Raw genomic sequence first — 18355 nt, 5'->3', positions numbered from 1 at the left:
TATTATCAAGTGTGAAACAGATCACCAGCCCAGGTTGGATGCATGAAATAAGTGCTCAGGACTGGTGCACTGGGAAGACCCAGAGGGATGGGATGGGGAGGGGGGTGGGAGTGGGGTTCAGGATGGGGAACACATGTAAATCCATGGCTGATTCATGTCAATGTATGGCAAAAACCACTACAATATTGTAAAGTAATTAGCCTCCAACTAGTATACATAAATGAAAAAAAAATTAGCCGCAAAAATCCTCCAAAAAAAAAAAGCAAGGTATCACCTTCAGTAAAGGTGAGCAGACACTTTGCCTGTCATTAGAATCATTTCTCAGGCTGTCAAGACTTGTCCTTTCGGGATATAAGAAGTCTTTTCCCTGAACACAGTACAGAGTTTTTCTAACCACAGTGAAGGAAAACAGGACAGCTTCAGAGGTTCTTGCCTATTGCATTAAAAACTGAGTTCTTATGGGTTTAAATGAAGTGGATATTGGTATTTTAAAAACTGGTACTGGCATATATAAAGCTATACCACTGAGAGCTACAAACACCATACTTTATTTTGACCAAAACACAAATCCTTGGGATCATGTGGCTTTTGAACAGTTTGAGCAAAGTCACACTAAAATGTGATGAGTAAATTCAGTGTCAGGTAGAATTCTGATTACTTGAAGCTTCATTAAGAATTCTCCTGTGGTCAGGTATAGGTACTCCAAGAGAAATGAGAATTAAAAGTGTTCAGCTTTAATGGGCTCTAAATCATGGATGGGGATGACTGTAAAAGAGGAGTAGGTGTGATCTTCAAGCCAGAGGCAATCCTTTTCACCATTCATTTCAGGCCATGGGCTATTGCACATACTCTTAATAAAACAAGATGAGGAAACTGTCAGATTCCCCCCATTCCTGGAAGGACTCCTGTAATGGTCATTGGGAAACTAGGAGGGTTTTTCAGGAAGGCATTTATGCCATCATAGTTCAGTGTGGTACTGAGGGCCACCTTTGTGTAAGACCCTGTGAAGATGTGAGGGAAAAAGAGGAAAAATATCAGGGAGTTGGAAGGGCACAGTGGAAGGACAGACATATCCACTGCTAACATGAGTATACTCTGCTGAGTCACCAGGCTAGTACACATGGCGGGTTTAGGGGAAGGCAGAACAGATGGGAGACTCGGCCCAGTCTGGAAGGGACAGAAACAGCAGGCCTGAATCTCGGAGCCAACTGACCTGGCAAAGAAGGGTGGAAAGAATCTAGAGAGTACGAAGGAGATAGCATGAGTGAAAGTAATGCTGTTCACAGGTGTCAGTGTCCAGTGGAATAACCATGCTTTGAGGAGGCCTTCAAAACTTAGGCCCATTGCTTTAAGCATGAAAATGGTTCATCATTTTTATCATGTGAAGCTTTTCTTGTAATGTAATTTCTCTCTGTCTTTTTAACTTGTCAATGTCATTTCTAATGTCTTTAATTATGAATGTATCAAAGATGTTTCACCTGGCATAATTGCTCTTCTGCCCCTTCTGCCTTTTCTTTCCCTCTCTGCATGATCAAAACCAAAACAATGCAAAATTTCAAAGATACAGTACTTTCACATCACTGTCTGTAGGAGCCATCCACGTGGAGACTGGAGGGGCTCCATTTGAAACACAGCATGGATTGAGTAAGCTCCAGGTTCAATAAAGAATAAAATAATGTTAATTTCCTTCTTTTTCATGAAACCTTAAGCCCCTCATGAAGCCCCCTTGCTCTCTTTGCTTACATGTAGATGATGATTTTTTAACATTATGGAAGGAAACCATGATGGCCCCAAATTTTCTTTCCTGGTCCAATTATGAATAGCAATTGGGAAAATTTAAATGCTTCATTTGGAAGGAAACCATTTTGAAGCCCAGAACAAGGCCCTTCTTTCCCACCACCTTCAGACCCCTGCCTCTGGCCAGTTTTCTTCACATGCCTGCCTGTGGCTGCTCAGCTTGCCAGGAGTCAGTACCCATCTACATCTTTGTCTGCCTTGGAGACTTTGAGTGTCTCTGAGTAACTGTGGGCACTTGGCTGGTGGATTCTCCCAGCATCAGGAACTGATTTAAGGCCATCTGTTACTGATTAGTCCAAACGAAGTTTTGAGTGAGAGTTCCTGGTGACTGTGATTAAATGTTTTCATAGGTTTTAAGTGACAAGAGTCTGTCAACTAGACAAAAGCAGCAGAGAGGACTTAGAATTGGGCAGAAGTCAGATGTAGGGAGTTGAGGTACAGGAAAAGACCAGAAGATCATCCTCCTTTCCATCCCAAGCTCGGAATGAATTGCAAGGTAGACTCGGAGAAGTCAGCTGGGTGGAGGTCCAAATAGCATCTTTATGCATGTGTGCATGCTCAGTCTCTTCAGTTGTATCCAACTTTTTGTGACCCCATGGACTGTAGCCTGCCAGGCTCCACTGTCCATGGGATTCTCCAGGCAAGAATACTAAAGTGAGTTGCCATGCCCTCCTCCAGGCAGTCTTTCCGACCCAGGGATTGAACCTGGATCTCCTGCATTGCAGGCGGATTCTTTACCACTGAGCCACCAGGGAAACCCAATACCATCTTTATTACTAGTCAGATCTGGAGAAGAGCGAGTGACTTGTGTCTGAGACCCTGGGGGCTTCCTACTACTTCCCCACTTTGTTACACGTGTCTAGGCAGAGCTGGACAGTCATAGACATCCTTTTTAGAAGCAGACTTATTACCTCATGGCAGAAGGAGAGAGAGAGGAAAAAAGAAAAGCCCAGAAAAAAGAAAAGCTCAGCTCACACTTCTTTGAGTTACCCTCATCAAGAGGGTACCATCCTTCCCCCTCCCCTCCACCCCCAGGGATGAGTAAGGAGGGCAAAGAGCAGCTGGCAGTTGCCTCCTGGGGACATCAGGGAAGGGTCTGGAGGCTCCCACCATATTCCCCAGTGTTTTGTTCTGTTAGCCTATTGGATTTGACACTGAGCAATGAGTGCCTCCCTCATGGAAGGAGAGGAGAAATTTATCAGCCTGGACCTCCTCCCACCAAAACGAACTTCTTCTGTCTGGGATAAGCTGGGCTAACCAGGAAGTTTTGAAATGGGCACAGAGGGTCTTTTCTTAACATCAAGGCACATCACATAGTCTAGGCTGCACATTGACTCCCTATCTTATTTCCCTGTCGAAAATATATGCAGCCAGGTTGAATGGTGTATGAGAAGCCCGAGTGATAGCATAAGAAATATCTAGATGTTAAAATACCCCAAATTTGAACACATCCCATCATCAAATCTCGAAGAAGAAAGTCAGATTCTGATCTAAACTCCTTGCCTTTATAAACCAAATCAAAAGAAATGATAATTAAAAATGCCATTCTAAATAAAATCCCAGAGGATTTTCACCAAATTTAAATTCTGCTCTTCTTGGGTAGAACATGGATTTTCTTTTTCTTTATAAGCACAGTAGCCTGGGTTGCCCTCCTGGACTTGTGGCTCCATCAAGACAGCTAAACTTAAATTCATTCTATCCAGTTCTCATTTGTCTTAAAAAAATATCCATAAAACAATAGGACATACATTTACTGTAATACCAGTCCTGGTTCCATGAGACCTTGTTGCACAAGCAAATCTCCAAGCTCTAGAGCAGTTATATCTGCAGAAAATTGATGTATGTGATCAGGCCAGAGCATCAACATAGTTAGGAGAATGAAGCCATGTATCTATAGTCTTCCATTCTTTGAGGTGAGACATTTGTGCCTTCTTGAGAAGTCAGATGCTTGTGTTGGTGGCAACTCTGGACAGCAGCTCTTAAGAACATCCTCCAGTCAACTGTTGAAGTCAGAGAAGAATATGAAAAGGTAATCCTCTAACCAATACATAGAAAAATGTCTTTTCTAATAATCTACCACTTTATACTCTGTAAGATGACAAAAATCAGGAAGTTGGGTATTATCAAGTGCTGGCAAGGATAGGAGGAAACAGAAACTCATGCATGGTAGGCGAGTGTAACTATTCCTTGTGGAAGAATGTTAATTATTTGACTGAGAGCCATTGGGGGGATGGGGTTGGACCAGGGAATGATGGAGCAAAAATACAAAATAAGAGGGGTTTTCATGGGTTTCTCTGATCATGTGCCATGACCACTTGCGTTACATGTGCCCACAGTACGGGTGTGGGGGGTGGTGTGTGATGGGGAGAGAGAAGGAGAGATGGATTGATTTGTGTCCAGCAGCAGCTTTCAACCTGTTTAGTGTAGGTAATCTCCTGTGTGGGTGATTTAGGGACTCTAGGATGTCCTCACTCATGCCAAAACACCTCGGCTACATTATCTAAACTGTACCATTAGAGAATCAATCCTTTGACAGTATGATAGATTGAAAAGAGCATGGACTGTGGGGTCAAGCAGACCTGGGTCTGCCTTTCAGCTCCATTGATCACCCCTGTGATCTTAGGAAAATTTGCTTTTGCACTTCATTTCTTCATCTGCCAAATAGGGACATTAAGATGTAGTCGTTGAATTATTTGCATGGTATATAATGTGCCTAACCACAAAAAGAGTAATTCATAAATATTTGTTCCCTTTTCCCTTATCTGTCTCACTTTCTGTTCTCACATTCCCTTTTTATCATTAGGCTTTATGGACAGCAAATCTCTAGACCTTCTTGGGATGAGAAATGGCCGACATCTTTTTCAGGCTTAAAAGGCACTATATTCAAAGTCAGAGCTGTCAATGAAAATATAGTGGAAGCCACATGTCATTTAAGATTTTCAGTAGACTCAAAAAGGAAAAATAAGCAGCTGAAGTTAATTTTGGTAATATACTTTAGTCAATTATCTAAAATATTGTCATTTCAATAGATAACCAATATAAAATTATAATGAGATTTTTGTTGTGCTAAGTCTTTGAAATCCCAGTTGTTGTTGTTGTTTTTTAACACAGCTCATCTTGATTCCTACTCACCACATCTCCTGTGCTCGGTAGCCACATGTGGGTGGTGGCAACAGTATTGCGCAGTGAGGCTCTGAGTGCTTTACCTATCTTAGTTATCTTTCCTCCTGATTTTACCTGGGTTCTCTGGAAAACAGAGCCTAAGGCAGGTCTCATGTGCAGACCCAGGACAGTGGGAGTGAGGGAGACCGGAAGCAAAACAGATGTTTGGTGACACAGGAGGCCTGTTCAGAAAACTGTAGCTCAGAACTTTCTATTGAAGGAAGAAAGAGGAAGAATTTTTCCATCATCTTACATCTTTCATCCCTCTTAGACCTCTTTGGTCTACCCCAGGGATGCTAATTCCCTGCCCTTCCAGACTGTCCCTACGCCCTTCCGGTAGCCTCTGAGGAGGCCATGCACCCCATCCAGTAGCTTGGATCTTCATTCCAGTCTAGGCGTGGAGGTCTGTCAGGCCAGACTCTGTAGCTACTGTAGTTCCCACCCCTGTGGGGGCGATGGAAGCCATTCAGAACTTGACAGTCAACCAGGAGGGGCTGAGGTAGCTGGAGGTGTCAACGCTGGCAGCAGCCATGGCACCCAGGGGCGTCTCCATAAGTGGCCAAGGCCTCAGAAGCCAGTGAAGCTGAGGGACTCTGAGGAGACACACAAAATGTGTCCAGTCAAATTCTCATAACAGCCTGATGAGGGAAGGACCCAGGGCATCATGGGATGGTCAACTCGCCCAGGGTTATGCATCTGGGGAGTGACAGAACTGGCCTTCTAACTGGATGTCTGGCTCCCAACCTTGTGCTCTTAACCACAGACTTACATAGATCCTTAGCAATTCAGCACAACCCAACAGAAATCAGATTTTCTGCTGAGAGTGGGTTTCTTTCCCATGGGAATTTTAAAGACAGAGAGTGCGTAAGAGGAGAGATGGATGTTAAAGAGGGAACTTTTGACCCATCTCTCATCTTGCTAAGGAGCTAACCACTTCCTCCTCATCCAGGAATTATGGACAGTCCCCTGCCCTAGACGGGGGATAAGTACCGACCCTTTCCCTAGGTCTCTGGCCCTTCAGCAGCCTTGTCAACTCTTCAGGTTCTCAGAACTATTGCTGAATAGTAGGGAACTTCCTCTCTTCTTGTTTCTGGGTAGACGGGAGGCCCTATTTGATACTTTGGAGTCTTTGGAGACTTTCTTTATTCAGATGGGTTGGCGTAGTAAGTTTGGGGGTTGATCAAGGTAGAGACAGGTTCCTGAGAGGTTATCATGCGGTATTAAGATGTAAATGAAGTTCTTAGGGCAGAATGAGTCTAGAATTCCTGACAATATGAGATGCTTTTCGGAACCAGGCAAGACCTACTCCTCCTGTGGTTTCTGGCACTTGGGTTTGAGTCATAATGTCTGGCAGCAGTAGATATGATAGAGCGGCTGTCCACCTCCATCACGTTGTAGATGAGGATGCGGTAACTCAACTGGGCAAAAGTCATACGGCTCCATGTGGAAGGAACCTAGACCCGAACTCAGGTCTGCCCCATTTTATTTGCACAGTAGGTCTGCCTTTATCACACCCTTCAGCCCTTGTACATAAACTTGCTGAGTGTGTCTCTATCCAGTTTGGGAATGCCTTAGCTTATTTTCATGGAAGAGAGCTTCAGAATGAGCCTCCATCTTCTATCTCCACCAGAAGGGTATCTTCAGGCACTTGTCTTCAGACACTGGGATTATGTCAGAACATCTTGCAAGCGATTATGTGGGAGAAGCCCTGTGCCATAATTAATTCCCCCTTAGACTGAAAATCAAAGCTTCATGTCCACACTGTGGTCTGTCTCCAGATTTCTATGAAATTATATGTTTGCCAGATAGTTTCCCATGTCAATGCACTTTCTTATAAGAACTCTTAAAGCCTCTTAGTAAATACCAAGTGTAACTAATAGAGATTAAAAGCATTATAAAGCTCTGTCAGGGATATTCTAGCATCGATTAATAGATTTGCTGACTTAGCCTTGAAAAACATTACCCATGGATGGGCGATAAGCAATAGGAAGTTTCCCTGTTGGAATATTTAGGGGCCATTTGTGATTTTCTTGTACTGTAGCCTTTGTAGGATTACGGATGGATTATTCATCTAAGAGCTGGGCATTTGTTCTTTCTCGGTTTTTTATTTTCCAAAAAATTTTAGAATGTCTGTAACCCAATTTTGTGCAAAGATGCTGACTCAAAGAGTGAAGAAATCAAAGTCTGCTTTCACAATGAACATGTCTCTGATTAAATTTTGGGACCATGAGTCCTATCAGCATCTTTATTCCCTTCCTCTTTAGCTCTTCTCTCCTCATGATCCCCTCCCCCAAACACAAGGTAAGAAGGGGAGGGACTCAGCTGTTCCTACTGATGAAAATGCTTCTTGAAAAAGGATGCTCTTGAGACTAGACTGTAGAATAACTTGGCTATATCCACAAAGGCTGCTCAGCTGGACAGCTTGATGGTTGAGACTTTCTGTAATCCTGTATTATTGATAAAATTTTAAAATGTGGTCTGACCCTCTCTAACTATCACCCTGTACAGTGTCATTGGCATTTTGCCCACGAGTTCCTTGTCTTCTCTTTGGGTAACACTTCATGTATGTGTCAAAATGTAAGTAAGGGTTTTAATCCTCCCCACAATACCTTTGGCACTAAGGATGGGAACCAATCTCTCCCACTCCTTATCAGAATTCTTTAAAATAATAAAGAATTCTGAAATCAGAGTGCTTTGGATTGGAGACAGAAGACTTACCCTTTGGTTGAAGAGCATCAGCTGGTTCTCAACAACAAGAATTGGAATTTGGCTTTAAAGAATGGATAAATCTACTTTTCATTTCCTCAAAGCATGCTATCTCCTAACGAAAGAGGAAGGCATGGTTCTCCCACAGGGGCCGTGGATCTGGTAGTGAGTTTCTTGAGTTGTATGGAGGTGTAAATGGTGGAGAGAACAGATCTGTGCTGGTGGGTTTTCTCTCTAGCAAAGCCCTGTGAAAGCAGGAGTGTCGTGGCAGGAAGATGAGAGGGGGAAGCCCCACGGGTGATGGGCTGGATGATGCTCAGAACTCCGGTGGAGTAGATCGTCCTCTCTTAGTTGAAGCCTCTGAGCTAGTCCCCCAGTAAAGTTTTTTCCACTGAGGTTCTTTTTTTTGTGACTGGCAGGAAGAGAACCTGCCTGAAATAGACCAAGTGTATGTGCGACTTCGTGATAAAGAAGATGGTCATCTGTTGGGGAAAAGAGAAGAATAAGACAATGGGGACAACTGATTAAGCATTCATAGAAAGAAACCAGTTTGGCTTTTGATCTCACACCTCATAGGAAAATAAATGTGACATAGATCAAAGAATTAAATATTAAAAAATTTTGAACTGGAAAGATACAGGCAAACATTTCATGTGACCTTTGCATGGGGAAAGACTTTTTAAGTTTGAAAGCATTGCAAGGAAAAGATTGGTAGATCTGACCCATGTCAGAATTGCCATAAAAAAGCCAAAAACAAACTGGGTGACTTTTACAACTAACAGTATTAAGGGTGAATAGCCTACATTTATTTTTTAAAACACTGTCTCAGATAAATTGATAAGAGAAGCACCAAACTCCCTTGACCCCACACCCTGCAACTCTAGTTTTTCAGAGATTTCCAGGTTTTTTTTCCCCCTTTTCTTTTTGTTTTCCAGCAATTAATTCTTCCCTTCTATTTTTGAAGAAGGATGTATTGGGGAGAAAATTTAAATGTGTAACAATAGGGAATTTGTTGGAATGAGTTAACTTTCTAACAATAGGAGATTAGATGAATGGGGGAAAAAAGCCAATATTTAGAGCACATAATGAGTTAGAAAATTGCCTTGTGGTATAGTGTAATTACAGAGACCAGAAAAGCCAACAACTAGCAGTAGACAAGAGTGAAGTTGCTCAGTTGTGTCCGACTCTGTGACCCCATGGACTGTAGACTACCAGGCTCCTCCATCCATGGAATTTTCCAGACAAGAGTACTGGAATGGGTTGCCATTTCCTTCTCCAGAGGATCTTCCTGACCCAGGGATCGAACCCAGTTCTCCCACATTGCAGGCAGACGCTTTATCATCTGAACCACCAGGGAAGCCGTAGACAAGTTTGGGGAAATTGCTTTTCAGTCACATTACCGTGTTGACCAGCTCACTTTTGGCCACATTGCATTTGGCCATATTGCGTTTGGCCATAAACTTGTAGATATATCAAGAGCTATATTAAAATGTCTAGACCTTTAGACCCACAATTTCACTGAGAATGAAAAAAAAAAATGTGGTCAAAAATTTACTTGCAAAGGTATCCATCAAAAGTTAGCAATGATGCCAGAAAAACAAATGCTGAACATTAGGGTGATGATCCAACATGAGAGTGAGGGTCCAGGAATAGGTATATATACACTGCTTCTTTCTTTTATAAAATACTGAAAATTTGCACTTGTTACTCTAGAGTAATTTGCATAAGCAGCATCTAGTAAGATTGAGAATTCAAGTGCTTTTCCTAAAAAAAAAAAATCACTCCAATCATCAAAGGTTTCAAAATAGTTCTCAAAAAGATGTGAAAACACTTATTACAGCTCTGACATGTGACAAATTGCTGCCCCTTGGTTTTAGGGAAGGCCAGCACGGCAGTAGAATGAGTAGCATTCAGGGATAGATGGGTGGTAGTTATTTGTGAAAGGAGCAGTGGCGACATGAACGATATTTCATCTTCTTTACCTCACTTTTATATAGCAAGCAACATAGCAGGGAAGACATACTAAGCCACATGGCTTCCATGTGGAAGTAATTTCATCTCCTAATTAAGATCACATTTACGAATAAAAGCAGAGGAAGGAAACCAGCTTAACACGGGTATCATACCGAAAGCCAGGGGAAGCGGGAGGTCTTTGAAGGCTGGAAAATGAAGGTAGTTGAGGTTCCGAAGGAAGTGGTTTTGTAGACCATGCTTTGTCTTGGTTGTTTTGTGGTCATTATCGGAGTGGTGTCTTAGGCTCATTTAGGGTTTAATTCCAACATATTTATAGAGAGAGACGAGGCTTGTCTGGATTTGGTAGCAGCCCTGTTGTTAGTGGTTAGCCCGAATTTACCCTTAACATCTCATAAAGAGTTCTGTTACTTCACTTCTAGAAGCTTTGCCTTCATGATATTTGAACTGTAAGATTTTAAGCTATTGGGCTTTTAAAATACAGACGGAAACCTTTAAAGATAAGTTTCCCAAATGCTTTAAACAGACAATTAAGTAATGAAAAGAAAGGCGAAAGAGGAACCATGTGGGATTTTAGTACCTGTGCAGGCAGTGTTAATCAGGACCAAAAGAGAGCAAAAGGACAATGACAATAATTTCTCTGATGGAACTGAGGTGCGTTACTTTGGTTCATGCTGAGACAGATTTATGGAGAAATGTTTTATTTTAGGTTGCCTTGAACCAGTTTATTTTAATCCTATGGAAATAGATTGAGAGCAAAAAAGAAGAATGATTTGTGTAAATAAATTTTCATTCTATTTTGAGGGTCTATTAATATTTTAATACTGCATATGAAAATAAAATAGAACACAAGAGTATGCTGAATGGCAAAATTTCTTTATGGCTGCAAATCAGCAGTGTGTGTGATGGAAAAATTAAGTCCAGATTTGCTCAAAGTGTATTGGAGACTGCTGTTACCATCCTTGAGTTAAATGAAGAGAAATTACATTTGGTATTTCAACAGAGCTACCATAGAAGATCAAAATTTTAAAAAGCAAAACCTACCTGTGTGTGCATGTGTGTATATGTTTATCCGTATATGTATATATACACACAGATTCATAGGAACAGCTTTCAAATTGAATTTTGTCTCAGTATAGGTTAATTTAAATAGAATAAGGTACATACAGGTTTTGGGTAGTTGATTATTCAAGATGTGTTATGTTGAAACTGTCAGTGATCTGATTTTCAGTACAAAGAGACTAGAATCAGAATCCTGTTTTAAGCTGTAGATGTTATAAAAAAAAAAAAAACCTTCAAAATGAATTTAAAACTTCCCTGTAGCCCTTTTCATACTGTGAGGTTGTAGGATATATTTGTGGCTTTTCTCATGGCTCTCATTGGTTGTTTTTTTGTAAGTTTGTAAATTAATACATAAGTACAGAATTCTGTGTCTATGTGTGCATATGCGTATCTGGGGCTAGCCCCTCTCTCTCTTTTGGAGAGGCAGTATGGATTAGGTTGAAAAGCTAGAGGCAGGAAGAAGAGAAGAGCTAATCAGGAGGGCAGAGTTGATGGCTGAGGTTCGGGGCCAGAATAGCACAAGTTAAGCAGTGGCGCCCCACACAGTCCCCACAGCCCTAGTGGCTCTCCCTTGCCCCAGCCACCTTCTCACTTCTCTACAGCTCTAGTCTGAGAAATCAGAACAGAATTTAAAAAAAATTAAAAAGTGGGGGAAAAAACATTAACTTTCTGATTCAGAATTTCAGAACCAGAAATACATTTCAACATCAGTGAAGTCTCAACATCAGATTTTCGGATGGAGTGAACTAAGCCCAGAAGAAGATAAAGGCGTTGCTAATCACCAGGAAAAGCAATACCAGCATCAAAGCCTCCTGGATGACTTCTATGCATACATTTTGGGAGACTTCTAGTAAAAGTTAAACCAAGAGCCTCTTTGTGATTCGTGTCTTTGCTGTTGGCAGGGATACTGCCTTGGCCAGGAGGCAGAGATCAGAAAAAATGCTTGAACCAAACAGAGATTCTTTTTTCTGAAAGAGAGTAAAATATTGCCTCGGAAGAGGAGTCATCTGATACTAAGTGAAGTTTTCCCTTGATCTTTTTAGGAGTAATTTTAGAAGTCTTCATTAGGCAAAACCAGATCCTTTCCAGATGGTGCCTTATACACCTCATGATGCTAGAGGATCAGATCTGTGTCCCGCGGGTGCTGCCCTTGTTTCATGTGTGTTCCAAGCTCCTCAGATTGATTGGGAATCTTTGGCCTCAGGTCACCCTTGATGTCACAGGTCTTTCTTCTTTCATTTATGTTCCCACAGGGGAATTCGCTTTTCCAGTCTTTGAAGCTATATGAATACAGCTTGACCTCCTAAGCCACGTAAAAGCAGCTACCAGACCACTTGAAGCCTAAAACTTCAATTCATGGGACTTTTTCAGGGAATAATCTTCTGATAGCATTATTTACAATTCTCTATTCCAAAACTTAATGACCAGACATATATTTGGGCCATACTTAATCACCTGTCTTGAAGAGAGGCATTTTACTACATGTTGGTAAAGACATTGATAAATATACTATTATACTGTAAGTAAATTTATTATTATACATGAGATTTTTCATAATGAAACATCATTTGGTAAATTTTATTGAACACCTACTATGTGACAGGCCCTGTGCATTGGCTCTGGGTGAAAAGGGCAGATATATGGCCATGTCCTCATGGAGTTGACATAGTGCAAAATGATGCCCTTATTAAGGATGGTAAAGGGCTCTGCATTCTGTCTTGTGGTCTATTTACACATCTGTGTTTCTATTGAGTGTAAGTTTTTGTTAAAAAATACAACACATACACAGAAAAGTACACAAATCATGTGTACGACTCAGACAATTTTCACTGAGTGAACTCATCCATGAAACCAAGAGACCAAATACTGCCAGGCTCCAGAAGCCCCCTTTTAAACCTCATTCAGTTACTAACCATCCCAGGGTAACTACTTTTCTGATTTCTGATACCATAGACTCATTTTCCCTTGTTTTGAACTTTATAGAAATGGAAGCATATGTTTTATGTATTTATTTATTTGGCTGTGCCAAGTCTTAGTTGCTACATGTGGGATCTTTTATTTATTTATTTATTTATTTATTTTTTCACGTGGGATCTTTAGTTGCAGGATGTGGGCTCTTGTTTCCTGACCTGGGACCGAACCCGGGCTCCCTGCATGGGGAGCTGGGGTCTTAGCCACTGGACTGCAAGGGAAGTCCCCAGGAGCATGTGTTATATGATCTGTGTCTGGTTTTGTTTGTTCAGTACTATGTTTGCGAGATTCATCGGAGTTGTTGCCTATAATTGGGTTCATTCATTCTGCTTGCTGTGTCACAGTCCCTTGTATATTGCAATCTATCTATCTTTTCTATCATTAAAGACTTTGGGAATATTTCCAGCTTGGGGCTATCACTGACATTGTCACTGTCAAGATTTGAGTACATGTCTTTCGGCAAACATTTCTGTTGGGGATACACCTGTTGAGTTGGAATGCTGAAATTATTTATATATCCATCTGTAGTACATACTGCCAAGCAGTTTTCTCAAGTGTTTATATCAAGTGATAGTTCTACCAGCAACATATAAAAGTTCCAATTACTCCACATCCTTGCCAAATTTGGCATTATGTACTTTTTCATCTTTGTGTGTGTTTTAACTTAAAAAAATAAGAACAGAACCACTGGGACTTGGTGACAAACAATGAAACATCATGAAGTTTATGGCAACAGGGATAATCCCTTGGATTTGGGGCTGTGTCAGTGATTCAGAATGGCTGTATATTGAATTACAAACTGCTGAACTGTTGATGGAATCAAAGCCACTGTTTATAATGAGAAATCCTGCAAAGGTTGGCCTTTCTTACATTTTGAGTTGTGGCGTTTTTAGACCAGCAGCGTTGGACCACCTTTTAATGCAAGAGAGCCAAATTAGAACAAATATTTACAGGCTGTGCTCTTTGAATTTCAGAATGGACAAAACTTTACTGAGACCTGGAAAAGAAACATACTTTTGACATGTGTTAACCTACCATATTCAGGAGAAGACAAGAAGGGAGAAGGTTGTAGAAGCTGTCGGCCATTGAACTATTGATATCAGATCATATTTGAGAAATGGCTGTAGGGAGACAGCTGTAATGCTGAAATAGCTTGTCAACAATATTGTCAAGCTAGGAGGGTGAACTTTTAGACTGAGACCCTCAGGAGGTGGGTATATTGGTAGCCCATCATATCCACTTTAATAGCATCTCCCAAGAAGGAGTTGTAAATATAATGGATCCAGGCCCTAGGCCCATGACAGTAGGGACCAGCTCAAGTAAAGATGAACCTTATTCCTGGAAAGATGCTGATGATTTCCTCTTTCTTTTCAGTCCAAGATTTACACTTACACACCAACCTTATATTTGGACTTTAAATTGGACCAAGGAGCGAAGCATGTGCAATCTATTCCTAAAGGTATGATGGATTCTGGGGTTTAGTAATCCTTTCAGGGTGAAAAAACCATAAGGGCCACTTTCCCTGGAATGAGTTTGTTTCTGAACCTCAACACAAAGTTCTATGAACCTGTGTATGTTTAATTATGTTTAAATGAGCAAATAGTGCTTGAGCTTTTCAAGTTAAGAAAATCAGGAGGAATTCATAGAATGTTAGGGCCAATCCATTGGGGCCACCCCTCATTTCATTGGTGTGAACACTGAGGCCCAACAGATTCATTACTTGCTCAAGGCCTTATAAGGACTTGCTGGACACGGCAGGACATTTATCCAGGTCTCTTGACTTCCCAGCCACTTTTGACTCACAATTCCTGGAGGCAATCCAACCTGTGTTACTTATGAACAAGTGCATTCTTGATTGAGATACAGCTTTTGTTATGGAGGATTTACTTATAAGTCACCATTTAAATCCAAAGAACAATTAGAAAACTCCCCAAGTATTTAAAGCCAGTTTTAGTTTTTAAAAGGGCCACCCCTGAAGTCATTAGGTACAGTATTAACCTTGGACCCATTCTTTTCTTTTTTGTTTTTTTCCACTCTGGCTACTTTTAAGTTCAGAAAGGTTTTTTACATGAATGCAATTAAACATATGCCTACCTTCATACATACTTTTTATAACAGTAAGTGTGACAGCACATATGCTTTAAGTTTTAAGTGGGTTTTTTCTTTTATTTTTTGAGTTTGCTTCCCTCACAACTGTCTCCCCCACCTCTCATCTACCCATAGCAGTATCCTCTCTGTATCCTAGATCAGGAGTAGTTCAGAGATAATCCTTGAATAAGATCTTGCAGTATTTTTCTCAACCCTTACTTCTGTACACATATATGTACATGTAAATGTACACAAATATAGGGTTTTGTCCTTGTTTTACTAAAATGAAATCATAAATAAATTTTTGCATCTTGCTTTTATGACTGAACCTCATGGAAATTCCTCAGGATCTGCTCCTTTGCCTTTGAACCCATTCTATGCCCTAGGTTGACTACAATGCATTTAGCTCTTCCCTCTCAGCAGGTGCTCCCCTTGTTTCTAGTGCTTGGCTACTGCACGCTGGTCTGCAGTGAACATCCTTGTACCCATGTACTTCCTTAGGGGGGTTGTTTTGTTATGACAGGTTTCTAGGGATGATCACGAGCCCTATGCATGTTTACTTTTAAAAGTCTGGCAGATTGCAACTCAGAAAGGCAGTCCTGCATTCCAACAGCAGTATATGAGACAGCAGTTTCTCCATGATCCTACCAATACTTAATGTGTGTGAAAGTGAAGTGAAAGTGAAAGTGTTAGTCGCTCAGTCATGTCTGACTCTTTGCAACCCCATGGACTGTAGCCCACCAGGCTCCTCTGTGCAGGATTGTCCAGGTAAGAATACTGGAGTGGGTTGCCATTTCCTCCTCCAGGGGATCTTCCCGACCCAGAAATTGAACCTGGGTCTTCCGCATTGCAAGTGTATTGTTTACCATCTGAGCCACCAAGGAAGCCTGCGTGATTCATGTTAATTTTGCCTCTGTACTTCACCACTACCCTATATATTGCCTCATAAGAGAATATGTATCTGTCAGTTTACAAAGCCATACTTCTAGATTATTTTGTCATTATGGATTTTAAACAGAGTTGTTTCAAAGATGTCTTGGGACACATACAAGAACAAGTAGCTTAGAAATGCATGTTTATTATTGGGTCACTGTAAACTCACTTTAAACAAGTCTGTTACAAACCTAGTTAAGATGCAGAAAAACGTGTCTTTTGCAGTATGTCATTTTCAGTTATAGTGTGTTCTCCACTTGCCCCCCATATACACTCATCCGTGTTTTCATTGTGTTAGCTGACAAATCTAAAGTTTGAGGCTTCCCTATCCAATTCCAGGCAAACAATTTAGGTATTATAAAGCAGCACTTCTTATTTATAGTTCTGGCTGCCTGTAATCCAGCATAAAAGTGAAAGTGAAAGTCACTCAGTTGTGTCTGACTCTTTGTGACCCCATGGACTGTCCATGGAATTCTCCAGGCCAGAATACTGGAGTGGGTAGCCCTTCCCTTCTCTTGGGGATCTTCCCAACCCAGGGATCGAACCCAGATCTCCTGCATTGCAGTCAGACTCTTTAATCCAAGATATTGGTTAGTAAAGTTATACTGTATAAATTTTAATATCAAGTCATTCAAGTCAGGGTCACCTTTTGTCTTTTTAAACCACCTTCATAGATCAAATTCCGTTATAAAATCCAAGGACTGCCTAAATTTATTTTATTTGAGAGCTGTGTTTTATCAAGTATTCCTTGAAATTGTAGCCCATTGGCTGGGTCCTTGTGTTTTGTTTATAATATTTTGATTGTTTTGTTACTCATGGTAAAGGGATTTGACATGGATGTCTGTGTTATGTTTGGCTTTTGTCATAAGCTTTACAATCTCACTAATTTAATGTTGACTTTGTTGTACCATTACCAAACTAAAGGATAGAAATATAGGCATGCACTGCTGCCATCCCATTTCTGACACCAGGAAAATGCTTAAGTCCTGAGGGACATCCAGTTAAGGGAGACTGGTAACATTTCTCATGAGTCAGATGAGGTTTTATCTGAATTCCATCCCATGAATAGTATTGGAATCAATTTTTACCATCTCTTTACTTCCTTTGGGCAAGGCACGTTTCTGTAGAGTTGTGCTAATCTTGCAGAAAACAGATGTTTCATGCAGTGATGATTTGGAAGGCAGTTGATATCAGAAATTGAGCTAGATGGTGCATCTCTTACAAAGAATCCAATTTGTTGAGTCTCTGACAGTACCAGATTCTTCTCACATTAGCCACACATTTTTCATGTTAGTTCTTGGCTAAAACTAATAATAAGTAGTTATGTTTTTTGTTTTGGGTTTTTTTTTTTTGCAGTGACTTTTACCATCTCTTGCAAAGCAGTGTGATTTCCCTTGCTGTAAACTGATGTCCAGATAACACTGTTTGTTATCATTCATTGAGAAGGTCATAAATCTATATTTCTAGGAAAACATCAATCTTTTCCAAGAATCTTGTGCCTTCTGGTCCTCCTGTCCCCCTTTGTCTTCTAACTGACTGCATCACAGTTGGGCCCTCAGTACCCACTCTGTTTATTTTTTCCATCTTCCTTCACAGTATCCCTGCTACTTGATGTTTAAAAGCATGATCTGCAATGTTAAAACTGGAGGATTGTTATGGTATAGAAAAACTTCATTTCGTAAGCCCTCTTTGCTTCCCTCAACTTTTTGCTTTTCTTTAGGTATATGTATTTCTTCAGATTGGAAATGCAATGGGCTTCTTCCTTTGGTAGTGCTAGCTCTTCATGGATCAGAGGGGGCTCTCTGATGGCTTTTGTCTCAACTCCTTAGATATTCTTTTGTGGAATCTGTGGAAATGAACTGGTCTTAATAGCTTGAGGACAAAAATCACTTTTTCCTCGCTGGCCAACCCTCCACCACCTCTTTTGCTATACTGGTGTGGTGACACTCAGAAAGGACATCTCAGTTGTTGTTCGTCTCTTTATGACTCACCATTTCTACTGTGGTCAGGACTGCACTCAGGAATGTCCACAAGTACACGTATGATGGATGCTTCCCCTAGTAGTCCTAGCCTGGGAAACATCTTGGGAAACTACTCTGGCAAATCAAACAAAGGTCTTGGTGGTAAGGAACTAGAAATCAATCTGGGATGCCATCAGGTCTACCCCTGGTGCATCTCCACCCCGCCTCAGTGGTAGATCCGGGAGGGGCAAGAAAGACACCTGTGTCGGTAAGGGACAGACTAAGTCTGACCAGGGAAGGAAAGCTTCGGTGGAGAGTCTGTCTACACCCCCATCTAGAGCAGAGAAGGACGCTTCTGGTGGAAAAAAGCCACAGCTGTGGATGCTGCTTTTTTCTCTTTTATAGATGGGAGCTAGCAGTTCCAGAACCACTTCTTTAAAATGTATTTAAAACACTGGAACAAGTTCGATCCCCAGAATTTAAAAAGACACGCCTGATCTTCTTCTGTGATACTGAATGGCCACAATATCCTTTGGAAGATGGGGAATGCTGACCTGTTGAAGGATCTCAATTATTACTGTTTTACAACTGGACTGGGCTTCCCTCATAGCTCAGTCGGTAAAGAGTCTGCCTGCAATGCAGGAGACCCAGGTTCAATTCCTCGGTTGGGAAGATCCCCTGGAGAAGGAAATGGCAACCCACTC

The 18355-nt window shown here is 41.1% G+C and overlaps 1 protein-coding gene across 2 annotated transcripts in view; it reads left to right on the top strand.

Annotated features, from left to right (window-relative positions):
• Positions 1-18355, top strand: part of PIR (pirin) — a 95741-nt gene that overhangs the window by 46164 nt on the left and 31222 nt on the right. For both annotated transcript variants that reach the window (XM_043458998.1, XM_043458997.1), the window contains one exon: positions 14044-14128. In XM_043458998.1, coding sequence (XP_043314933.1) covers positions 14044-14128 — 85 coding nt within the window. The remainder of the gene's footprint in view (positions 1-14043; positions 14129-18355) is intronic.

This window comes from Cervus canadensis, chromosome X (genome assembly GCF_019320065.1).
Source record: "Cervus canadensis isolate Bull #8, Minnesota chromosome X, ASM1932006v1, whole genome shotgun sequence".
NCBI lineage: Eukaryota > Metazoa > Chordata > Mammalia > Artiodactyla > Cervidae > Cervus > Cervus canadensis.
Note: the sequence above shows the minus strand (reverse complement) of the source record. Positions and strands in the feature narration are given on the sequence as shown.